This window comes from Podarcis melisellensis, assembly GCF_964234715.1.
Source record: "Podarcis melisellensis genome assembly, chromosome: 6".
In the NCBI taxonomy this organism is placed as follows: Eukaryota; Metazoa; Chordata; class Lepidosauria; order Squamata; family Lacertidae; genus Podarcis; species Podarcis melisellensis.
This window is the reverse complement of record NC_138538.1, coordinates 56,848,403-56,874,131: the sequence shown is the minus strand read 5'-3', so window position 1 is coordinate 56,874,131 and position 25,729 is coordinate 56,848,403. Positions and strand designations below refer to the sequence as shown.

Below are 25,729 nucleotides of genomic sequence, written 5' to 3'. Positions count from 1 at the left end.
GGTATTGAACAGACTTCAACCCTAATCACAATGTGAAGGCTTGATTCCACCACCACCCTGTATGCCCTAGTTTACACGTAAGTCAAGCCGTGGTTTGGTGTGAATGCATGAGTGTGGAAGCTGCCAGATTGAGGCCACTTTGTTCATCCACAAGTCCTGCTGTGATTAAGCCATGCTTTGGCTTAGCATGTTGCCTGAGTTTGGGCTCATGAGTTGTTTCCTCCAGAAAAACCTTGAGCTATAAACTGGAGACAAACCTTAGTTGTGGCATGTAGTTTGTCTGGAGCAAGAGAAACTATGAGCCCAGATTCAGGTGACACTAAACTAAAGCCATCTCACAGCAATACAACAGCGGGAGGACCAAAGCCAGCCGAAAATCTGCAAGGCAAAATATTTGAAGTTCACCAGTGAGGCATCACTGACATTCTAAATTCCTGACCCTCATACAGGAACCCTGCTCATGTCGTGAACATTGGTCTTCAAGACTGGAACTCCTAAGTCTGGAGAAGTCAAGCTATGGGTCAAGATTTTCAAAATGGATCCTTATATAAATCTTTGTGAATGAATGAGGGAAGGACAATACCATCAATCTTTTTCTAGCTGGTGAAGAATCAGTTGCTCTTCTGGTACTTAACAAACAAAAACTCCCTGTGATCCCAAAGATGGAAAAAGAAATAAAAAAAACTGAGAATGAAGAGTCAGCTGAAGTCCAAACAATTCAACAGTGCCCCGTGACGATAAAGAGAGAATTATCCAGGAATCCCCTATTGTTGGAAAACTGCCTGCCAGATACAATTTCTGAAGGTGAAGACAAATAACCTCTAGGGTTTGGAGAGTAAATATGTAGAGTGAAGAACTAAGTACAATATATAAGGCATAAATACTAAAAGTCGAATCTTTTAGCTCATTCCCCAATGTGCGTCTGACAATGCACAAGCTTGAACCTTAGTTGCCTAGGTTAATGCTTCTAAATGGTTATCTTTAGGGAACCGTAACATCCAAAAGACCTTGGGAAGCCACTGCAAGTCAGTGGATTATACCCAGCTAAGTGACACTCAGAGTAGACCCACTGGAATCAAGTCCGTGGAATCTACTCTGATGTTTACTCACATTGGATATCACCCAGTTCTGTTTAGTTAATTTAAATAATTTCTTACCCACTTTTTATTGCCACCGGCAATTCCAAAGTGAGATAACAAGTTTTAAAATAATGTGGTAAAATAAAACACAGGTGCAACGATGCATCCGTTACTACTTTAAACCACCAGGCAGAACTTACACAATATTGAAACAGCAGGCTCCTCACTGATGCCCACCAGGCACTTGTGTGAAAAATTGTAATCAAGTACTGAGCTAGATGAACCAATAGCCAGATTCACTATAAGGTAACTTCCTAAGTACTTGACCAAACAGCTTAAAACCAGACAGGGCCTGTGTGAAGTCAAGAAATATTATCTGTCCTTTTCGACTCTGATTTTGCCGTTGTACCAAAATTAGACTGGCAATTTGATAGTTAGATTTTTACCAGTCTACTAAAGCAACTGCCGAAGAAGGGGCAGAGACTGGAGAAAGAACTGTGAGTGGGATATTTTTAATATATTAAGTGGAATGGAAAGAATGTTGGTAAGTAGATGATAGATAGATACCAAAACCCCATAGCTCTTGCTATGGTTAGATGAAGTTAGATGAAGACTGCAGTTGGAGGATTTCTACTTGCATAGAACCCTTCCTTCTTGCATAGAAGTCTTAATTTGCACCATGAAACTATGTTTTAACTTCCTGATAACCTACTATTGAGTTACAAAGAAAAAGTCTTAAATAAATGGCTCAAGATTAGAAATGAACAAAAGAGCTGTGTTTGAAGGAAGGAGATTTTTGCACAAGTCTTAGTAAACCTCGGCTTATTATCACACACCCCAACAGCAGGGGTGTTTGGCCCTCAAGATGTTGCTGAACTACAACTCCCAGCTCTAGCAAGCAGGGCCAATGACCAAGGATGATGGCAGCAACATCTGGGAGGCCAAAGGTTATCCACCCCTGTGTTAGAGTAACAGTACCAGGAGACATTTTCGTACCAACTGCAACCTCAGTTCCATTTACTTTTTATTTGTAACAGCTTCAGTAACCTCCAGCAATGCCTATGGAATGATGCTGTATGACGCAAAAGGAAAGGAAAAGGAAACACCGCTAGCCTCTGATGACCGTGATAAAATGGTAGGAACCTGTTCCTAATACTCTGCTAACTCTAACATTGCCCTTCCCTGCACTTTCCTCTCAACAGTAAATACACACCTGCAATATTCTGCATATACCTGAACCTTAATATTAGATACATTCAGAACTTATTTCAGTGCAAGAGCTCAACTTTGGAAGGCATAAAGTTTTAGTAAATAGTAGATATTTTCAATTTGGGGTAAGGTGCTAACGGAGGAGATCAGACTATACCAGTATAATGAGGGTCTCTCTTCTCATGGGCCCATCCCAGTCACAGACTCGCCTTCCATGTTAGCTCACAGATCATTTGCTGACTTAAAGTCTTGCAAAATAAAAATATTCCTCTTTTTTTTACTATGGTGACATGAGCTCTTAGAACTTAGTCTTCCCTTTCCCGTTCAGATGACCTGGCCCTTGTATAATCATAGGGATTACTTTTTTGCACATTGTTCAGGGAAGACTAAGGGAAAGTGAACTGATTGTGAGTGAAGGAAATAGAGGAAGCAGAGATAGTACTGATTTCCGATTATTATGTTCTAAGTATTAGTAAGCAGCTTTCCACAAAAAAGGTATCGCTCCCTTCCTGTATCCCAGTACGTACTGGCTGGATGGGGACACGGGTGGCACTGTAGTCTAAACCACTGAGCCTCTTGGGCTTGCTGATCGGAAGGTTGGTGGTTTGAATCCCCAGCTCTGTCCCAGCTCCTGCCAACCTAGCAGTTCAAAAGTATGCCAGTGCAAGTAGATAAATAGGTACCACTGCAGTGTGAAGGTAAACGTGCTCTCTGGCTTCTGTCATGGTGTTCCGTAGGACCAGAAGTGGTTTAGTCATGTTGACCATACGACCCGGAAAACTGTCTGTGGACAAATGCCAGCTCTCTCGGCCTGAAAGCGAGATGAGTGCCACAACCCCATAGTCACCTTTGACTGGACTTAACCGTCCAGGGGTCCTTTACCTTACTGGCTTGATGTTCAATGCGTGTTTTCTGTGTTAAAGCAGAGAATACCAGGCAATCAGCAGAATGACTAATGCCAGTCAGCATTCTGTTGCCCTCCTTTCACATATTATGATGCAACTGGAAACTGGTTCTGAACAAATACGGTCATATGTGAAAGTGCTATTAAAATCTTACACCCTTTCCTTGCTAGTCTCATATGGGTTCACAGGAATTCGATTCAAAAATGAGTGGGAACGGTAATCAAAACTATCAGCATGGGAATCAGAAATTGCAGCTGGTGGAGCAAACAATGGTGAGTCAGATGCAACGCACATCCTTTATTTGTGTATTTAATAGCTTGTACAATTGGTGTAAGTGTTTGACCAGTGCGGGGCGCGGGGGGGGGGAGGAATCACACATTAGTGCAGCTGTAGCAGCAACTTTGGTGAACAGAGCAAACACGTGAAGAGTTTTTCCTCACAGAATTTGCTGCTGCTCTTTCACAGGCACAGATTTTAGACCTGCCTCTGGACAGCATCGACTCGCGCTCCACAGCTTTGCGCTGTCAGGGCATGCTTCTCATTCAGGAACTAAGGTATGTCGGATCTACAACCCAACATCCTCCCTTGACCTAAATGTTGAAGCAAAGCTCAGAAGAAAAGTGCTAAGAATAGAGTTGAATAATGCCATCAGGAAGAGACTACCTCAGGCTGAGGTAACCCAGCCAGATGGGTGGGGTATAAAGATGATGATGATGATGATGATGATTATCATCTGTGTCTGTGGAATTATTTGAAACAAACTACACAGAAAAGCCAAACCTGTCTCATCTCCGTTGATATGGAAGGGATTCTCTTGCTTTATTGTGCTACTGACGAATCACATGACCTACATTGGTGAGCATGGAGTCCTCTGATCTTGACCCTGGCAGTTCTGAACTCCAGTCAGAGCCATGGGCTCAAGGCAGGCATACTCACACCAGATTCTGGTCAGTGGCTACCCCTTTGTAGCCTGCCCATTCCAGTAGGCACTACACAGCTCAGACATGCTTTATTTTCTTTCCTCGGTACTCTGAACTTTTTCTGTGTTAAGCTCCATTTCCGTAAGGAAGAATCGTAACGTACATTGAATGCTCTGTTTCTTCTCCCCCCGACCGCCATTCCTCAGCCAAGTGGAGCCTTCTCATTGGCCTAAAGAGAAGCTGCTCAGCACTTGCATTGCCAGTGTCTTTGCCTTGCCCTCGGTTGACACTTTACAAAGTCAGAGCAAAGAAGAAGTTGACGTACAGGTATTTTCTCACTTTGTTGCAGGTGGGGGGGGACTGTGTCCCTCCAGATGTCTCTTGCTGGGTTGTAGCTCCTATCATTCCTTGCCTTTGGCTATTCTAGCTGGGGCTGGTGAGATTTTGCGTCCAGTCTGGGGGGACATAAGATTTCTCACGACCAATTTACTGTTTATGGAGAGGGTACGGTATCTGCCCAAATAAGAACATCTTGCTGTTTGAATCTATACGGTTTAAAAAGAAAAGAGAAAGAACTGTACTGATTTGGGGAAGGGGGCGGCAAAAACATGACCCTATATGGAACAAAGATACATCAGTCTGGGTAAAGGAACCCAAATTTGATGTTGATGATAACAAGCCCTAAGTTCCCTTTTGAAGCCATTTTGAACCTGAGGTCCAGCACCGAGGGCCTTCTGGCGGTTCCCTCATTGCGAGAAGCAAAGCTACAGGGAACCAGGCAGAGGGCCTTCTCGGTAGTGGCGCCCACCCTGTGGAACGCCCTTCCAGCAGATGTCAAAGCGATAAACAACTACCTGACATTCAGAAGACATCTTAAGGCAGCCCTGTTCAGGGAAGTTTTTAACGTGTGATATTTTATTGTATTTTTGGTTTTTATGGAAGCCGCCCAGAGTGGCTGGGGAAACCCAGCCAGATGGGCGGGGTATAAATAATAAATTATTATTATATATTCACGATGACCATGTGAGCTAGGTGAAGCTGGGTTGGTGACCGGCCCAGAGCAGGAAGTGAGCAAAAACAATGAGTTTTTGGTTATCAAGGTTCACAAAAAAGAAAAAAAATTGCCTGCAGTTTGCTGAGAGTGTGAAAGAGGGTTTTTGCGTGTAGTTCAAGAAAGCTAATGCCATTATAAACATGTTAATCTTTAAGATATCACAAAACTTTTCTGTGGTACCTTACTTCATGCATTCCTTTTTTTAGGAAGGGGACCCTATTTTGGGAAATGCACCAGGGCCCCCAACCATCTTAACCCATCCTTGGGCAAAAGTAGGATGAAATACACTGAGCATGTTGTTCACTGTTAGGCAACCCCTATGCATTGTAATAGGGCTTATGGGGGAGAGCTACACTCACTTTTGAATCACAGCTTTATTAGTTATGTCAGTTCATGGACACTGTTGGCATCCAGCTGTCTCGAGAGACAATGGAGTGCACCTCCAGGGGTGAAGTCAAACTGCTGGAGAAACACAGCTGTGGCCCCAGAGACTGGTAACTTGTATCTGCTGCCTCCCGTGTTGCTTTTGTAGTGGTCCAAAGGAAAGCAGAGCAATACATTTGGCACCAGCGTGGCTGCAGGAGTTGCTGGAAACAGGCATACAAGGTGCCATCCAACCATCTTAGGGACTCTACTCCAGATTTGTGTAGAGTTTACTCTTTAGCCTTTTCCTCTCCCGAAGGTGTTGCTCAAGGCAGCGGGACCTGCAATGTTATAGTAATATATTATGCAACTTTTTTTTTTCCTTCTCAGGCATTGTACAAGCAGACCTTAGAGGCTATAGAATCAATGCTGAAAAGCTTATTGGCAGAAAGACCAAACATAGATGAACTGGCCACACTCTTAGAAGTAAGCACCTGTTATCTATTTGTGGCTCAAAGAATCACAAGTGATGAGAATATGCCCTATAGCTAGGTTCATGAAGTAGTCTTTCTTTTCTTTTCTTTCTTGGTGTATATGGTTCTCCTCGTGCCAATACAATCCTCACAACAACCATGTGAGTCATCGTGGAATGAGAGATACTCACTGGCCCAAGATCACCCAATAAGGTTCATGGCTGAGTAGAGATTTGAACCAGTTTGTGCCCTGTTATAGTCAAACAGTGTAATTGCCACACCATGCTCTCTCTCAGACAGATCTTTGGTTGAAATGGCATTTGCTGCTCATGGAGCATAGAAGTGCCTCATTCACCGAAATCTACTTGTGGGTTTTTTGTTTTTTCTTAGGGGGTGTTAAAATTAATTTTCAAAGATGTCCACTCAGAATGGCTCCTTTCAGTTTGGTCAGAGAGAGTTACAACAGAGGCCAGACAGCAAGCTATAAGATTGTTGACAGTACTTAGCATGACATTATTCAGAACTTTAAAGACCGAAAGGAAAGCACCCAAAGTGGAATTTCGATTTCCTTGACATTGGGAAGTAACACAGGAAGTGCCCTTTCCCCATGTTCTTTAATCTTTGGAAACCAGGAAAAGTGTCAGGGTGGGAGGGGAAATGAGGGAGGAAGTAACCTAGCTTACTTCCTCTCTGTGAGGTTTTGACGGCTTTGAGAGAGCAACCTGAAGGGTCCATGCCTGAAGTTCCCCACCCAGGTTTTCCCAAACTTGGGTCTCCAGCTGTTTTGGACTACAGTTCCCATCATCCTTGACCACTAGTCTTGCTACCTATGGATGATGGGAGTTGTAGTCCAAAAACAGCTGGCGACACAAGTTTGGGAAACCCTAACGTAACCAATAGCGAGCTTAATGAAATGATGGCTGGACTTGGAATAAGGCAGCTTCCTGGGCTCCTTTCTGAAAGACAAAAGCATGACTTTGAAGAATTACAATAGTATGCACTTTCTCTTCTTATACAGTTGCTAACAGTTTGCTCCCACTACCCTTACAGCATTTGATGCCCTGGATGATATCAGGACAAGCACATGAGCGGGCAAGAGCAGCGAACACCTATGTATCCCTGTTAAAATTTGCAGCTACCTGCCCCACGTTTCATGTGAGTTCTGCCCTCTGGCTTGAGGTGACTGGGCAATGGGTCTTGTGAGACCTGCAAATGTTTAAGACAGAAAATGGAAAATGGAGGTAGATAGATGTGAATGGCTCTGTAGTGTGAATATTGCATTCCTCTTGTGCTCTGAAGTGAGTGGATAGAGACTGTGAAAAGGTTAGAGGGGCCTAGGATGGGTTCAAGGGATGCACACACCAAACAAAAGAGCAACCCTATGTCTCTTCTCTTGACTGTGCTAGCAAGTTTAGGGACTGGTACTCACTGGAATCTGGTACTTTATTTCTGCATCACTATTCTTCTACTGAAAAAGTGGGTGGGGAATTAGTGACTAGAGTCTGGGATGGCCAGACGCAAATGAACAAGACATTTTCTAATATCCAAATGGTCTATTAGAGACAAAACTGGCCTATTATAGCTTGAATCCCTTATATCCTGCAAAAACCATGCTACAGCCATGAGCCATAGCCTTTTCACAGTATGGCTGCTACAAACTGATAATGGGTATGAATCTAAACCCTGTGAAGGTATTCTGCCCCACACAATTAGGATCACTGTGAGAGAGCTAGCCAGCACTTCCGTCACATCCCCATTGCCCAGCCTTGCCACCCCTATACAACATGGAAGGGCAAAAGTAAGACCATAGACAGCTGTACAACTTGGGACCAGATGATCTAAAAGATCATCTCGCCATCTATATATACAGGGAGAGAGCCTTCTGTACATGCCTTCTTACCAGGAAGTCCATTCCACATGATATAGGAATTGGGCCCTGAGTTTGGTGGCACCCAGCCCCTGGAACTCCCTTCCACTAGATATCACACAGGGACCAGTGGAAGACCTTTCTTCTTTAACAAGCCTTTTAAGTGGAGGTCTGTACCCCAGTTCTATCTGAATCGGATTTGAAATGGTTTTAAAACTGCTTTTATCTATTGTTTTTAAGTGTTTGTGGTTTTTACTGTGAAGCTGCTTGGATATATTTATGTGAAATGATTCATAAATGGAATCAGATAAACAAAAATATTATTATTACATTTATATCCCACCTTTTCTGTAAAGAACTTCAGTTGGTTTACATAGTTTCTCCCCCACCCCACCCCACCCCCGCTCCATTTTGTCCTGTGAGGTAGGTTAGGCTCAGAAGCAAGATCAAGCTTTGTGGTCGAGCGGGGACTAGAACCCAGGTCTCCCAGTTCTTAGTCCAACACTCTCACCACAACAACACACTGGCACTCTGCAGTGTCTGCAGCAGAAAGCCTATTGTCTCTGTGGAGGCTTCCCTCATGACTCAGAACCCCCTGATCATGCAAGGCTTGTTCTCATTAAGAGTGCAGAAGACTTCCTGCTGCAGTTGTTTGCCTTCCTATGTGTGGAGGGGTGGCAGAGCTGGCTGTTGGAGGCATGGTGGAGCCAGTAGAGGCAGCTAGCATGGCCCTGTCTCCCTCTCCTTGTGTGAGGAGAGTAGCCTGAACAGGGTACAAGGCTCATCAGAAAAAGACAATATAATTCCAAACATCAGTTCATCCAAACAGGGGAACTTTTTTCATTCAAGAACCACAAAGATTCCTTCTCTTCCCCTCTGTGCCAAAAGGCAGCACTCTCAATTTCTCCATTCAGGTGTCACCTGATGGATGTCCTAAGCTTGGGCGTCTGATTGGTCAGCTGTGTCTGCGTCTCAATGACCCCCAAGAGGAAATTGGTGAACAGGCTATGGAAGGCATGTATTTCCTGTACTCCCTTATGCTGCGCCAAAAGGGTAAGATAGGAGCTGTGAAAACTCCAGTATCCAAACTATGCATCTATATAGAAGTAGTAGACTACTTTATTTGGCAGCCATTGACTTGTTGCCCTTGACTCTTCTTATGTCCTGTATTATATTATATCTGGGTAATAATAATAATAAATTAATTTTATTTATACCCTCCCCTCCCCGGCCAGAGCCAAGCTCAGGGCAGCTAACACACAATAAAATCACAGTAAAAACATAATGGGGGGGACCAATTTAAAATACAGGTTAAAATGCTTTTAAAATGCAGCCTCATTTAAAAGTAGCCGATAAATCAAGACCATAAGGAGAAGGAAACATAAAGGTCAGACAGTCCAAACCAAAGGCCAGGTGGAACAGCTATGTCTTGCGGGCCTTGCGGAACGATGTCAAGTCCCGCAGGGCCCTAGTCTCTTGTGACAGAGTGTTCCATCAAGTTGGGGGCAGTACTGAAAAGGCAGTATTGCATTATATCAGGAATCCCCCATTTTCTCTCTTCTTCTTTTTTGGCCCAAGGGCACATTTGGAAATATATATTTTTTGTCAAGATGCCTTGAGTTTCCAACAGTGAGAGAAGGCATTTAATCAATTTAATAAAGAAGAAGAATCAACTGTTGTTGGCACCACATAATACCTATTTCACAGAAGAAAAATCGGGGTGCTTAGAAACTCCAGGCCCCCACATTAACAAAAGACAAAACACCTGCACACACATACAGACAAATAACTGCAGAACTACTGTTATTATAAGGTGCCTATTTTCTAAGCACCTCACATATATCAAAAGACAAGTTAGTCTCTGACCACAAGTTTGCAATCTAACAGACATGAAACAGGGAGGGGAGGGAGAGGGGAGAGAGAAGGAACCTTCACTAGCCAATGAGTGGAGCCAGATTGGTCTTCCCATTGCCGCAATGTTCTTGTTGCGATGTAGGAGGTGCAGCCTCTCAATGGTATCAGAAGCCAGTGTGTGCTTTCCTTCAGCTCTACAGCTGAATAATCGCACACCAACTTAAAACCAACTGAAAGTTTTCAAAGCAACTTTCTATTATTTCATTTGCAAAGAAATATTCTGGAAAGATCCACAGCAGAGACTATTAATTTGATGCATTGCATCATTGTTAGGGGATTCCAAAAATCTGGAGAGACATGCCCATTTTGTTGAACAGCAAAGAGTGCTTTTATTTAGTTAGCTGTTCTGCAGACACTGGTCCGTTTGCCCTTGATGCTCCTTTTATCTCTGCCATAGTGCGTTGGCTTTTGTGCTGACAACCCCTGTAGTCCTCACTGTGCAGAAGCTGGAGAAGATCCTGCCTAACGTAGCTACAAAGTGGGACTTTGAGAGAGGTCCCTGGTGGAGAAGATATTCTTTATCTATAGCTCAGTGACAAATCATGGATGGTCACATCTCAGTTGCAGCAGGATAACCGCTCTGCAGTTTCCAGAGCTAATTTGAGAATTAATGAGGATTTTGGAATGGGGCAGGGCAACCCAGGTTATTGTTATGCATCCCCACATCTCCAGGTTCCAGGGGCAATGCTATCCAGGGTTTGTCTTCCTTTTGGAGAAGAGACGATGAGAGATATATGCCATTTCTGTAATATTTGCTTTATTTGCAAACGTTCAAGTGGAGCCTTGGAGGAGGCAAACAGCTTATTTTGTTCTAGTTACTTAACTGTGCTGTGGCTTGTACAATGAGCAGTATGCCTATCATCTAAATAAACAACCTTCACAACTTTAATTAGTTGGCATGCAATTGATTCTCACCTGCAAAATAGTGGCTTCCTGGGAGCAGCTTGTGTCTTTCTGCCTTCCTTTCCTGTTCCAAAACACACGTCTGGTGTTCCTGTCATACACTGAACCCAAGACCCACCTTAGCTGTGGGTGAGTCCCAAAGTGTTTGTTGGCCATTCTGTGCCATTTTCCTGCAATTTCCCTAACAAAAGATGTGGCTGGAACAGTATGTGTCATTAGCCAACCATTCTGGCTCCTTCTATCCCTTTTTTCTGAACTCCAGACACCCACACAGCAGCCTGAGAGCAAACTCTCCGCTTGGAGAAACTTTAAAGTCATTCTTTTTATTGTTAGGCTTCGAAAACAAAAGTGACTCCCTGGAAGCAGAAGAGATCCAACTGTATGAAGAGATTCTGGGTTCCTATGACCCTACTACGTCTTATCAAAATATCACCCATATCATTCAGGTAATTGTTCAGTGCTGGATATGATGCAACACAGAGGATATGCAAACTGCAGAGGCCATCGTAACTTAGTCCTGATAGGGTGTAAGGTAGGGGTGGAACCATAATTATTACTACATCTTTGTAGTGAGTTTTGAGGCAAAGATTTCCACTTTCAGATCATAGGTCAGCAGTGCTGCAATTCTACATGCACTTCCTTGAGAGGGGAAAGACCCGTTGAACTGTGTGGCACTTCTGAGCTTGCATACATGGGATCTCCCCCATTTTCAGTTTTCTGATTTAAACTTGTGGAAGGGCTGTAAGATCAGTGGGAGACCACGTGCACTGGGTAAGAAAGGTCTCAGGTTCAATCCATGGGATTTCCAGGCCGGGCTGTGAACGTCCTTTGCCTGGAACCCAGAAGACTTACTACCAGCCAGTGAAGACAGTACTGAGCTAGAAGAACTGGTCTGGTTTCGTCCGTAAGATGAAAAGCTGAGAACATCAGGTTTTGAATCTGTACACCTTTACTTGAGAGCAAATTCCAGAGTAGCTGGTTGAATTTAACTTCCAAGTGAAGTGGCAGAGGAATGGGCTCCTCCACAGAACCTTTAATTCCTTCCTGCAAAGGTCTCTTAGAACAAGGAAGCCCTGCTAGTTGAGTTTGCCTTGCTGTTGTCCTCTCAGCTGCATCCCCTACCACAAAGTGCTGCTCTGTGTCTCCTCTCTTAGGAATTTCTGCCCTACCTCACAGCACTACAGATCACAGAGCTTTTGTTGACCGCTATAGACTGCCTAAAGGAAGCCAATAGGAGCACCACTGTGGCATCACGTGACATCACATCTGTAATCCTGCAGCGATACATGCACAGGTTACATGGGCAGGTAGGAGATGCTTGGAGCCAGCAGAGACCCCAGCAGTGACAGAAGCAGCTTCTTGAGAGGCATCATTACCATGTTATACCCTGAGATAAACCGTAAAACCCATTTACAGTTTATCTGTGGTGAAGGACCATTAATGGTCTTGGCAAGGCTCTGTCAGTGCTCACAGGATGTTTTTCTGTGTCAGTGCCTAATTATTGATCAGCTGACGTGTGCTCCCTGTACCATAGAATTGCAGAGTGGGAAGGGACCCCGAGGGTCATCAAGTCCAACCCCCCGCAATGCAGGAATCTCAGCTGAAGCATCCATGACAGATGGCCACCCAACTTCTACCAATCTTCAGGAGAACCCAAATGACCAGAGCAGAGGATCGTTGCGCCTTCTCACCTCCAGGACTCAGATGTTTTGCTGACTGAGCAAATAGTCTCCCCAGCCTAAGTCCAGTTGCATTATTTTGGCACTTGAGATGGAAAATCCCACAGGCACTTCTCCCCCTCCCTAGCAGTGAAAGTACAGCAATAATAAATATCTTAAATACCTTAAATGATCTTAAATAATAAATATTTTAATGACTTGTTGCTTGGCCATGAAAACAGGGGTTCGCATCCATACCACACATTTAAAGCACGTGGCTTCCCTCAAATATTCCTGGGAACTGCAGTTTACCCCTGACAAAGCTACAGTTCCCAGGATGTTTTGGGTGACATACTCTAAATATATGTTTCCTTTCCGCTCTTTGAGGGCTCTGGTTTGTACCTTGTGGTGTGGTCCCTGCCCCAGCGCTGCTTCCCTCCAGCAGGGCATTTAACTGAAGCATGCTTGTTCCTTTCAAGGTGCTGGAAATTGTGGATAAGATCTACCAGCAGCTTGGTTCCATTTACCAGTACCAGGACAGGCAAATAATGATGGGGGTCCTGGCCCAGCTGGCTCATACCTACATGGCAGAAGTATGCAGTGCCCTTCTCCAGTGCCCTTTACCAATTGACAGGTACATAGTTCAATGATGCTTAGCCCTGCTGGGTCAGCCTTCAATCCCTGGACACCTTGGGGTGGGGGGTGGGGAACATGGGAACATGGGTTCCCATTCTCTCCCACCTGCAATCAGGCCTCAGTGCTCCAGGAAATACAAATCAGAAAATACCTAAAGCCAGCAGGGAAGATTCTTATGAGTGTCACCTTTTCCCGCAAAGAGAGAGTGGGAACCGGAATGGCCTCACGCGATCATCCTTCACAACCAGTTCCCATATTGAAAAAGCAAACAGCTTGTGGATTTAGGAGGGTTGGAGCAGAAGCCTGGTCTGGTTATGGAAATGTAGGAGGGCTCTGGATTGAGGGGAAATAGAACAAGGGAATTCTGATGCTAAGGAGAGAGGCATGGCTGTTATTTGACGGCAGAGGAGGAAGTAAAGTGACAGAGATGCATTCACACGCCTCAGGGGTCACATCTAGTTTGGCCCCCAAGTCTGCAGAACACCACCTCCTCTCCATTTTACAAAGTGCAGATTGGGACTTTCTCCTCGCATGCCATATCTCTGTGAATGTTTCCCTTTGAGGACCAATCAATAATTTCTATTGGTCCGAATAACAGTATTGCACCTCAGTCACTTAAGCATAACGTATCATTCCTGGTGGATTGGTTTCCATGGTATACTTTTGATCCCACCACTGCAGCCATTGTTACTCTCTGTGGACCCTTCGAAGTCTTCATTTATGCCAGGGATGGGGGAGCTGTGATCCTCCAAACGTTGCTGAACTGCAGGTCCCAGCATCCCTGTCCCTTGGCTACGCTGGATGGGGGCAGATGGGAGCTGAAGTCCCATCAACATCTGGAGGACTACAGCTTCCCCATCTCTGATTTATGCACTCAGAACAGTTGGGGGGGGGGCAACTGACATGGTTGTGGGTATACAACCTGAAATGTTTCTGTTTCCCTCCCCTGAACTTGCAGGTATGCTTCTGAGATGTGGCATGTGTTGACCAAAACATGTTCGAATGATGACCTAACTCTCCTTGTGAATGTACTTCTGAAAAAGCTGCAGCTGAGCCCAAAGGTCACGGGAGACTATATCACACCTCTGGCTGTAAGGAATTGTTCCAGCTTGTCTGGATGGTTTTTGCAAATGAGCTCCCTAGAAAGAAGGAAGGAGGGGCATAGCTCAGTGGTAGATCATCTGCCTTGCCTGCAAAAGGTTCCAAGTTCAATCCACAGCATCTTCAGGCTGGGTTGGGAGAGAACCCTACCTGAAGGCCTGGAGAGCTTCTGCCAGTCAGTGTATGCTGTACTGAGCTAGATGGACCGATGGTCCACTCAGCAGAAGGCAGCTTCTTCTGTTCCTAAAGCAAGTTCCAGTACTTCTTCCGAAACTCCTTCTGCACAGGACCTGCTTTGGATGTGACAAAATCCCTTGTAGGAAGTAGCATGCAGCCTATACATGTCGCATCACATAATGATTGCATGCCCAGGTATTTTCTAGCATGTACATTCATTGCTGCTTCCTAGCAAATGTAAACTCATGTGAATAGCAGTCACATTAAACAAATGTGCCCTGCGGTGTCCGACAGGGAGGGATGCAGGTCTCCATGCAGGGAGATTGTAAAGGAACTGAGTGATGTTACTGCAAAAGTGTTGAATCCAGTGACCGCTACTTGTGAATAAATAGGCTTAGAGTTGCGTTTCTTTCAGGCGGTGCCCATTCTTGCCAAAATCACATCCTTGTTAACTAGGCTTTCAAATCAATTGCAGTTAGTATATCTAATAATATATACCTAATTATACAGAGGTTGCATAGACCGTTGACCTGACTCGGGAAGAGGTGTTTACATTTAAAATTAGTCCAGGAAGGATAAGTGGTTCAGGAGTAACAACCCCCAGAAACATAAATGAGCTCTGCAGAGAAAAGATCTTACCACAGTCTCTCTCTCCCTCTCCCTCTCCCTTCTCCCTCTTCCTCAGGCTGCCAGCGCTTTCTCGAAGCTGTTATCTATGCCCAAAAGTTCGGAAGTGGCCCTCTACATCTACCCCCGGCTGCTGATGGCGCTGCTTGTTCAGGTGCACTATAGCATCAGGCACAGCGTAATAAAGAACTCAGATTCTCAGGAGGAATTTGAGCCTGTGGGGTAAATATGAGAGAACTTGTTATGGTAGGGGTCAAACGCACTCCCAAGAACGCGTGAACATGCTCCTATGTAACGGCATGCTTCCATGCGCTATGTTCTCTTGAGTAAATCTCACCCACACAGAGCGGTGGGCATAATCTAGCCCTGGCATCAGCATCCTCAGGCAGCTGCAAGGACCCACCCCCACAAAAGGGGCCCACCACTTTTGCCTTGCCCTGAGTCCCAGCCCTTCCCTTTGAAAAAAGCAGGTGGTTTTGGAGGCCGCCATTTTAATTTCTGGCAATGCCCTTGAAGGGGCACTGGTGGGTGGACACAGCATCACACACATCGGAGGAGCCAGCATTCTCCAGTGATTGCAATGCTAAAAGTGGCAGTTCCCAAAGATGGCTCTTTTGCAGGAAGTGGGCAGAGGAAAGGTTGCCAGGCAAGCAGAGATGCTGAAGAGAGGGTAATGGGCTGGTTTAAAAGGCCTGCAGGCCACCAGGTCTCCTGGATTAGATGTGGAGGGAGTGGTGTCCTTCCAAAACGTATGTCCTGCAGAAGCAGTTCAGGAGTACGACTAGGCAGCCATTCCTGGATAGGGACAACCTGACCACTGTAGTCCATGCATTAGTAACCTCAAGGCTTGATTACTGCAGTGTATGCTATATATGGGGCTGCTCCTGAGTCTGATTCAGAAGCTTCAGCTAGTGCTGAGCAACAGTGTTTAAATTGTGTATACAGTCATACCTTGGTTCTCGAACAGAATGTTCGACTTCTGAACACTTTCAAAAACCAAGGCACGGCTTCTGATTGATTGCAGGAGCTTCCTGCACTCAGGCGGAAGCCACAGAAGCCACGTCGGACATTTGGCTTCCAAAAAACGTTCGCAAACCGGAACACTCACTTCCAGGTTTGCAGCGTTCGGGTGCCAAAACGTTTGAGTCACAAGGCGTTTGAGAACCCAGGTACTACTGTATAGAATTTCTCCAAAGTGCTCTAGAGCTTCATCGATAATCCTACACTGGCCCTGTAAAGCAGACTAGTATTATCCCCATATTGCAGATGGAGGGTTGAGTCTAGGCCTAAGGCCCCCAATTAGTGGGTTTGTGGCAGAGGTAACATTTAAACTGGGGACTTCCCAACTAGGAAGTCGCCCCTGTGCTACACCTGCTTCTTGATGTGTCTCATCTTTTATTTTATTTTTAAATTCAGCTATATTGTAGCAGCACTGAAGATTCTTCTCCTAGCTGTGAGGTGCTATTGTGAGTTTACTCTTATTGAGAAGGAGCGGGGCTGGGAGCTCCTCATCAGCTGTGAAGATCACCATCGGGGAGTAGGCCTTATTGCAAGGTGTGCAGTGGTAAACATTTGGCTAAAGGTAAAGAGACCCCTGACCATTAGGTCCAGTCGTGACCGACTCTGGGGTTGCGGCGCTCATCTCGCTTTATTGGCTGAGGGAGCCGGTGTACAGCTTCCGGGTCATGTGGCCAGCATGACTAAGCCGCTTCTGGGGAGCCAGAGCAGCGCACGGAAATACCGTTTACCTTCCCACCGGAGTGGTACCTATTTATCTACTTGCACTTTGACGTGCTTTCGAACTGCTATGTTGGCAGGAGCTGGGACTGAGCAACAGGAGCTCACCCCGTCGCGGGGATTCGAACCGCCGACCTTCTGATCAGCAAGTCCTAGGCTCTGTGGTTTAACCCACAGCGCCACCCGTGTCCCTAACATTTGGTTAGAGCACCCCAAACATTTACAAAAATTCCCAAGTGTAGAGTTAACCACTGGCCATAATGGTGTGCATCTGCATTGTCTTTCCTAACCAGAATCATGCTTCAGACCTCCAATTATGACCTTTTGAGGATCTTGTACCTCCTAGTTCCCTTCCTGGAGCGAGGTGATGAAGAGCACCAGATCACAGGATTGGCTTTCTTCAGCGAAGTAAGGAAGATGCAACTTCTGCACTGTGGAACCATAGAGGCCTTTCTGGGAATGCAGAGTGGCTTGTTGGCCTTGATTCCAAGGATGGTTGTACAAACATAGTGATAACGCCCACCTGTGACTCTGTGGTTATGTCCTCAGATAGTTGTTACTTGGATCTTGGATCAAACAGAATATATTTGTAGCAGTGCATCTGAAGAGCCGCTTCATCCTGTTGCATTTTGTTTAGGATGCTGGCAGAATAAATTAGATAAATATTTGGTCTATTAAAACAATACGGTTTTACTTATTCAAAGCAGAAAGCTGATACCAAGAACAAACTTAGTTGGTCTGTAAGGTGCTACTGGACTGTATATATATATATATATATATATATATATATATATATATATATATATATATATATATATATATTTCTACTGCGTCAGACCAACACGGCTACCTACCTGAAAGCAGAAGCTGTTCAACTGTGGCAAAATAAGTAACAACAGAACTAGTAATATTTGAGAAAGTGCATGATCTCTAATGCTAGGTTGATCCTTATTTTCCCTACACATTTGGCATCAGGTCATGTCACATATGACACCAGATGTGCGGCAAGTAGGCATGGCTCAGGGGAAATGGCCTCATGGGACAAACTGGGACCTGTGCTGGCCAAATTTGGTCCACATACTGGAGATTCCCTACCCCTGCTGTGGTTGATTGCAGCACAAAGAATAAACAATATACGGTAAATCCCCGGAAGGCAGAAGAATGGATGGGTGCAACTACTGCAGGCCATTTCTGCTTAACATGGACGAAGAAACAGATTGTGCATCCATTGGAACGGCCACTGTGTACTTTGAAATTTTGCGTAGGATTGATAACCAAGTGCCAGAAACAAGTTAGTACATTTTTGGCATCTGAAGCAGGCAGTTGCTTGTGAACCAAATTCTCATGGACCTCTTCTTTGTCTTTTAGCTTCTTTGTATGCCAGAGGCCAGAAGACTTCCCAAACAATATTCTTTGTATCGTCTGAAGCGAGGACTGGCTAATGAAAACCCAGTCATCCGGGCGTTGTGTATCAAAGGACTGGTTAACATTGCATACTGGATAGGAAAGGTAAACAACAGGGCCCATCATATGATTTCACTGGATTTAGTTGATAAATTCAGAAATATCTGTTGAGGATTTAATTGCATTCAGCTCAATTTTCACAAAAATTGTGGAGCAGTTAGACAACATGAACTATTTACTGTATTGATCATTCATTCTGATTTGTTTGTGGGGGGGGTTCTATGCTGTTGTGTCAATCAATCATTAGCCCATACTTTCCAGCGTGTTTTCCGATAATTTTCCTTATTACAAAAAGTCTGATTTTGGGTGAAGTGTGTTTGTTGTGCAAGAGCACAAAATCAACTTTAATTGAGCAACCTGAATTTTCCAGTATGTTGAATTGAATCCCATCCAAAAAATAGCAGTAATCTCCAAAGCCTATGAGTTATGGCCACAAATTCTCCAGTATGTGGCATAAGCAAATTGTGCCCTAAACATCTATAGGCACATGGACTGCTCTTCAGCATTTTGCATGCTTAGCATGAAGATTTTTTAAAGTGTTCTCATTTGAATGCACTTATAAAATATTCCCAAAATTGGAAATATTGATACGCCAGTGTGACTTACTTCTGAGCAGGCATGTATAAGATTTTATTTTTAATAGACTTTATCACTTGGAGAAGGTGAGTACCGTACATTATATTGCAAAGAAATCTTAATTCTCCATTGCTATTTCACTTTCTTTGCCTTAAAATTATGTTTCTTGTCCACTGCTTCATGTTTAAACATAACATCCAGATAGCTTGTTATCCATATGTCTGGTACAATGAAACTTCAGTTTTCGAACGTAATCCGTTCCAGAAGACCATTCAACTTCCAAAACATTTGAAAACTGAAAGCAGAAGCCTCAATTCAATAGGGAAACTCAAAACGGAAGCTGCGTCGGACATTTGGGTTCCGAAAAGCGTTAAAAAACCAGAGCATTTACTTCCATGTTTTTGGCATTCGGGAGCCAAAACGTTTGAAAACGGAGCTGTTCGAGAACCGAGGTTTGACTGTTTATTAACTTAAATTATGCCTTTCCGTGCAGGAGGAAGTAAAGATTATATTGCCTGCCATGACAAAATGTCTTTCTGGGATGGATGGGCAGCTGTTTGTAGAGGCAGTTGCTGAAATTGAGAAGATTCTTAATGGCCCAGAAGGAGCAGACTGTATTTGCGATATCAGCCTTTCTCTTCAGGAACTATTCAGTGATGTAAGAAAGCAGTGTCACACTAGCTGGGTTTTGTTACAAGCCAAGAGGCAGGCCTGCCCTCTCACAGAAGTGCTTTTCTCTTGAGGCCACGTTGACAATGAGGACCAATATGGTGCAGTGCCTAGAGTGTGGGACTTAAAGACTCTCAGGTTCAGATCCCTAGTCTGGCAGTGCCATTAAAGAAACTCAGTGTCCTTGTGGCTATTGCTCTTTTTCTTGGCCTAACCTACCTCTCAAGGTTGCTGTAAGAATAAAATAGCAGGAGAGAATCATAGGTGTGACACTGGGCTTAGGGGAGCAAAATAAAAATTTGACAGCTGATAACCCTGCCCAGAGATAGATGCTGCACAGCTTCAGTAAGGTAAAAAAATGGAGATAACCCAATAGATGTTAAAGTCTGAGGCAGAAAATCCTCATGTGGTGCCAAAAATATAGTAACAAGGTAGACAACTTGTCATCCTTTAACAATACCCCAAAATCAGAATCTCCCTATGGGGGGCAAAATGCAGCAGCTACTATTCACTCGTATGAACCACTCCATATAGCCCTATACAGCTTGGGACAAGGATATCTGAAAAATAATCTCATCCCTTACATACCAAACCAATCACTGCACTCAGCAGGAGAGGACATACTGCAGATTCCATCTTATCAGAAGGCTCATTCCACATGAAGGGGAACCTGGCTTTTAGTGTGCCGGTATCTAACCTTTTGAACTCCCATTACATTTCAGACAGGTGGAATCTTTATGGCCTTTTCAGCATCTGTTGGAGACTTTCCACTTTCAACAAGCCTTCTAAGTGGAGATTTTTATCCCAGTAGTATTACATTACATACATATGCAGTATATGTGATTGTTTTTAATATATAATGCTTTTGGATTACTTTTATGTGATTGTTTTAGATACGTTTGTTGTTGCTGGCATCCGTCTGTCTCGAGAGACAATGGAGTGCACCTCCGGGGGTGAAGTCAAACCGCTGCATTAGCAGCACCAAAGTGACGTCCCCGGGACGCAAACCTGGGCAGTGTGTATGGAGGTTCTGGGCTGCCCAGACAAAAAAGACGCCACCTCTCAGCCTCACTGATGTGGTCCAAAAGAAACCAGAGCAATACATTTGGCACTAGCTTGGCATATGTTTTTATCGTATTGTGAAATCGCTTTGAGGTGCTTCATGAAATGAAATAAAATTATCATTTTAAAAAATAATGGAGAAACGGGATTACAAATTTTTAATCAGGCTCAGTTTGCATGTCGCTCTCTACTGAAACAATCTCACTGCCTTCTTTTGTTTTTGAGACAGGAAAGAGCAAGTGTCCGTGCTTCCGCCATATGTCTTTTTGGGAAAATGGTGAAACGGGCTAAGAAAAATAACAAGCATGCAATGAGGCATCAGGTACTAGAAAACTTGGTTCCATTACTTCTGCATCTCGAAGAGGAGGACCCTGACATCCACAAGGCAAGCTTCTGCCAACATTTCTTTGTTTTCAGGAGAACCATCATGCTTCTCACCAACCAAATAATTTTAAAAGTTCTCTCTTCTAGCCTTTTCTGCCTCCCATCTGAGTGCTTGTCTTGCCAAAGGCAAGGTGGTTCTTTTAAAATGAGATTCAGAAGCAATACAAACTACACAAGTGAGTGAGAAGATTAAAGATTTTATTCTAAAACAGCAAGCAACATATACATACCAAGCAAGCACTTCAGTTTGCCACTTAGAAGCCCTCAAGAAGCTGTGAAGCGACTCACCCAGGTAGCTTCAGTTTGCATGGCTCTTCAGCCAATCAGTCTGTGCATAAGCTTCAAAGAAACTCTGCCTGAACTGTCCAATTTTATAGATAGCCCCCCCTCCCAATGCCTCCCTTTCTCAAAACAATGTCCAACATCGAAGAAGGTACCCATCATTATCCTTCACAACTGATGAGGCAGCTGTGGGGGGCAGGCTACACCGCCTCCCAATGTTCTCAGGACATCTAAGACTGTTCTCACACCATCAAAAAACTTAACAAGAGTGAGGGAGGGGGAAGAAACAGGCAGGAAGGGCTCTGTGTCAGTTCACTAACTCCTCAATACATTTTGTCTTCCGGATGCAATTCCCATACAGTGTTTTCATGCTTCCTTGAGTGTAAATATACTAAACCTCAACATTCACATTTTCTGTCCCTTGATGAGCAAATACCAGAAGGTGTGTCGCTTCTAAAGAATATTCAGTAGTTGGCCGTTTTGTTTTCTGAATGGTGTAAAAAAACGATATATCATCTCCATATCTTGCAGGAATGTAGTTATGCCTTAAATGAATCCTTTCAGTTCCTGGGATGGAAACTACCAAAGCAGGTTGTCAGCAGGAAAGCTTGGCCTGAGCATGAAGAAGTTCTGGATGAAACCTGCCAGTACCTTGTATGTTGTCTACAAGTTCTGACTATTGCTTTACATTAAACAGCATCTGTCCTCCAGGATGTCAGAGTCTTCCCCAGCCCTATCTGCAGATGCCAGGGGTTGTCCCCAGGGTGTTTTGCATGGAAGATATGTGCTCTACCACTGGGTACAAACCCTTCCCAGTGCTTCACTAAAAGTTCTTTGCTGGTACAAAGGAGTCTAGAGACAAGGACAGCAAGAGAGGCAGAACACAAGCCTGATTGTGGCAAGGGTAATGACCTTGAGGGAATTTAAAAAAACAACAACCAACAGCCACAATTTTTTGCGTTTATTTGTTTTTTATAAATGTCTAGATTAGATTACTGGGACGTGGGTGGCGCTGTGGGTTAAACCTCAGAGCCTAGGACTTGCCGATCAGAAGGTCGGTGGTCCAAATCCCCGCGATGGGGTGAGCTCCCGTTGTTCGGTCCCAGCTCCTGCCAACCTAGCAGTTTGAAAGCACGTCAAAGTGCAAGTAGATAAATAGGTATCACTCCGGTGGGAAGGTAAACGGCGTTTCCATGCGCTGCTCTGGTTCGCCAGAAGCAGCTTAGTCATGCTGGCCACATGACCCGGAAGCTGTACGCTGGCTCCCTCGGCCAGTAAAGCAAGATGAGCACCGCAACCCAAGTCGGTCACAACTGGACCTAATGCTCAGCGGTCCCTTTACCTTTACCTAGATTAGATTAAGGGCAAAGTGGGGCGATAATCTTTTTGAAAGATTATGAGCCGAGTGACATCCCTAATTGTGACATTTTGGAATTCTGGGGTGGAATTCAACACTGCCATTTAGCCTACATAATGGCTTTCGATCCAAATGTTGCTTCTGTGTAAGAGGTGATTTTCAAAGATGCTCTCCTCCTCTTCTCTTAGTGCAGCCAGTTGCAGGAACAAAAGCCATGCTGTGAGTTGAGCAGCAGCACTGACATCCCTCCTCCTGCTCATCACTATGAAAGGCTATGCACAGCTTTCTTCATTTGATAGCAAGCTGATATTTGTCCATCTACAGACTTTTTAAAAAATCAGATATGCTGATGACGATAATGGTTGCATGTTTATTTATGTAGCTCTTTCCTAACTCTCACATCAGCTCTTTATTTTTATTTTTAATGAAGCTAATTATGGATTTCTTGAGTTTCCAGGTGCAGAAGCAAGAGGCAAATCTCCAGAGATTCTTGTACCAGGACCTTTACTACACTCAGAGTGAACTTCTTCCGATAAAAAGGGCTTCCATCGTGTTCCTTGGTAAATGAAAAACACAAGTTCAACTGTTTGCATTAGCTCTTGTCAGGACCTTTTGATCTTCATTTTACTGTGGAGAGGATTCATTGAAATCATGCAAATTCCCTAAAACAAGTTTAGGGAATTTATTTAAACCCAAGGACCAAATTCACTTATAAGCAGCTTTCTAGTAGTGGGTTCATCGAACAAGGGATAGGAGTCTTAACCTTTGTACAGTAGGCTACATTCCTGCAACATCAAACCCAGAGATTTCTATATAAAACACACACACACTTTTATCCAGACAAGCAAGAGGCATTGTCACAGTTCAAATGCACAGCCTCATTCATCTCAGGAGCAAGGTTTGCCACTGCTATGCTGAAAGGATGCTGATAAAGCTGCTTTGTGGACATCTGTTTGGATGAAAGCTTCTACTCAGCAAATTCTAGCTTCAGAACGCACATCCAGCCCCCCCTTCCCCTGATAACCAGTACAGAGTTGCATCCTTGTCCTTGAACATATAACAATTTTGAACCCACTTTCTTAAGACATTTCATTGAAACAAAGGGCTTGTTTTCAAGTAGAATTAGTTACATGAGTTGCTACCAGGCATTGACCCAAGTAAATGACGACTAAATCCTTGTGTGTTGCCTTTAGGTTTTCTAGTACAACATATGGACAGCAAGGCAGGAACTACAGACTTGGAAATGATCATTCATGGTAGGTTAAATAGAGAAATTGTAAGATTATTGCTGTCATGTCTTTAGGTACTAAATGAAGAGAGTGAACACAAAGGAGAGACAATTAGATGTAGACACTGTTACACTTGTATAGATTGTATATTTCCCCCTTTCTTCCTTCATTTTTATTAAAATACCAAAATCGTGAAAGATAATATAGACACAAAAAAGACAGAATATAAGCAAAGTTCAAAGACTTATTGGTCAATAATTTATGAATAAACTCACATCAATTATTCTTGCTATTAAAATACTGAAAGCACCTTAAAACATTATGAGGCTGCCCTGAGGCAGCAATGTATTTTTTCTTTAATATTCAACAAGTGGTGCTTAAAGTAGAGCACATCCTTTCATATGGGATATATAAAATCACACAATATAATCAGAAAAATCAGCTTTGCTTTTTTCTCCCAGTTGCATTCAAAATTGCACAAACTGCAAGATACGGAGGGGAAAAAATCAAAGTGTGTTTAGGGTAATATATACACACCTTTAAGTATTTTTCAAATCTCTATTAGACATATGTAAGTTTACCGTCTTGTTTTTTGTAGGGTATCAGTTTTAGAAAAAGAGGCTGTAAAAGGGTGATTCTATGATATGGTTTTACATAATGATTATATAGACACAATTATGCTGCAATTCAGGAAATTAAGTCTGCCGAAAACTCTGCAGTATTATGGGACTGTCATATTTTCCTTCCTAAAATGTAAACTCTGGTCCCCACAGTTGCAGAGAAATAACGGCTAATGTTTCGGTAGCTAATAGTTGTAGGTAAGGCTCTTTCCCTACAGGACTTGTGCCTTTTCTCTCTACATCCAATCTCTCTATTACATTGGTCCCTAATAATAACCTCCATAATAATAATGTGCAACTCAGGACTCAGGCATATTACTAAAGAAACAGTGATTTGAATGTGCTACAAATACACAACACCAGATGATGCCAGAGAGCAGGAAATTTTAAAATGTGATTTTCCATAGAGGTTTTTTTTCCTTTCGTTATAACGATCTAATTTCTGACTTACTTATAGCAGGGGGTTTTCTCTGTTTCGATCCACCCTAAAATGAAAGACATGAATAAGCAAATTCACTAAATATGTCCAAGTCATAAAATTTGTGGAGTTATTTTTAAAGATGTCCACAACAACCACAAGGACACTAAATAGCTGAAGGTTTAATGTGAAAGGTTTAGCATTTATTTGGATCAGAGTCCCCTTATGTGTTAATGTGTCCCTTTCATTTTCAGCTCTTGAAGGTTTGATGCACGACCAAGATGCTTCTGTGTGCATAGCTGCAGCACATGCCCATGAGCGCGTTTCTTCTGTTTTCTCCAGTCAGAAGGAGAAGCTTGAAAGCAACTGCAAGACGGAGGCCGGGGACACTGCTGCTGAAAATGCTCTAAGGAGTTCCAGAGCCCTGAATAGTATCCGCCACACCCCTTCCAGACTTCTTGCTGTTATAAACCTCTGGAGATCGGCCAATGGAAATTAATAGTGGACTGGAAGAGGAGAAAGGATCTTGGTGTATAGCTCTTCCTAACAACAACAACAACAAAAAGGCTGTGAATATCACTCTTCCTATACTGAGCCTCAGCAAGAACATTATAAAGGACCATAAAAGGAATTGATAATTTACCAGCTACCTGGATAATAAAGAACATCAATTCCCTACAGAATCCAGCCTCCTGGACTTTTGCTTGCTATATAACAGGCTTTTCTATGAAGATCAAGGCATGCATGCCCTAGTCACTTATTAGTTTGTATACAACACTCCTGCAAGCCCCTTTTAAATACCAATGTTGTCGTTTAGTCGTCTTAGGTAAAGGGACCCCTGACCATTAGGTCCAGTGGCGGAAGACTCTGGGGTTGCGGCGCTCATCTTGCTTTACCAGGCGAGGGAGCCGGCGTACAGCTTCTGGGTCATGTCACCAGCAGGACTAAGCCGCTTCTGGCGAACCAGAGCAGCGCAGGGAAACGCCGTTTACCTTCCTGCCAGAGCGGTACCTATTTATCTACTTGCACTGTGTGCTTTCGAACT

General features: G+C 43.8%; 1 protein-coding gene across 19 annotated transcripts in view; it reads left to right on the top strand.

Moving 5' to 3' along the window:
• The window catches only part of MROH7 (maestro heat like repeat family member 7), a 31,330-nt gene extending 5,963 nt beyond the window's left edge, over nucleotides 1-25,367 (top strand). For 4 of the 19 annotated variants that reach the window (XM_081915729.1, XM_081915727.1, XM_081915728.1 and 1 more), the window contains exons 2-23: nucleotides 450-804; nucleotides 2,117-2,214; nucleotides 3,364-3,465; nucleotides 3,659-3,747; nucleotides 4,320-4,440; nucleotides 5,921-6,016; nucleotides 7,054-7,158; nucleotides 8,785-8,923; nucleotides 11,021-11,133; nucleotides 11,842-11,994; nucleotides 12,825-12,979; nucleotides 13,940-14,072; nucleotides 14,945-15,108; nucleotides 16,303-16,440; nucleotides 16,917-17,031; nucleotides 17,992-18,132; nucleotides 19,157-19,321; nucleotides 20,624-20,779; nucleotides 21,592-21,714; nucleotides 22,875-22,977; nucleotides 23,611-23,673; nucleotides 24,939-25,367. In XM_081915729.1, coding sequence (XP_081771855.1) covers nucleotides 663-804; nucleotides 2,117-2,214; nucleotides 3,364-3,465; nucleotides 3,659-3,747; nucleotides 4,320-4,440; nucleotides 5,921-6,016; nucleotides 7,054-7,158; nucleotides 8,785-8,923; nucleotides 11,021-11,133; nucleotides 11,842-11,994; nucleotides 12,825-12,979; nucleotides 13,940-14,072; nucleotides 14,945-15,108; nucleotides 16,303-16,440; nucleotides 16,917-17,031; nucleotides 17,992-18,132; nucleotides 19,157-19,321; nucleotides 20,624-20,779; nucleotides 21,592-21,714; nucleotides 22,875-22,977; nucleotides 23,611-23,673; nucleotides 24,939-25,183 — 2,859 coding nt within the window. In that variant the 5' untranslated portion in view covers nucleotides 450-662 and the 3' untranslated portion in view covers nucleotides 25,184-25,367. Of the gene's footprint in view, nucleotides 78-449; nucleotides 805-2,116; nucleotides 2,215-3,363; nucleotides 3,466-3,658; nucleotides 3,748-4,319; nucleotides 4,441-5,920; nucleotides 6,017-7,053; nucleotides 7,159-8,784; nucleotides 8,924-11,020; nucleotides 11,134-11,841; nucleotides 11,995-12,824; nucleotides 12,980-13,939; nucleotides 14,073-14,944; nucleotides 15,109-16,302; nucleotides 16,441-16,916; nucleotides 17,032-17,991; nucleotides 18,133-19,156; nucleotides 19,322-20,623; nucleotides 20,780-21,591; nucleotides 21,715-22,867; nucleotides 22,978-23,610; nucleotides 23,674-24,938 lie in introns of those variants that run through there. The other 15 variants (XM_081915726.1, XM_081915717.1, XR_014169441.1 and 12 more) reach the window with 14 other exon arrangements.
• The last annotated feature ends 362 nt before the right edge of the window (nucleotides 25,368-25,729 follow it).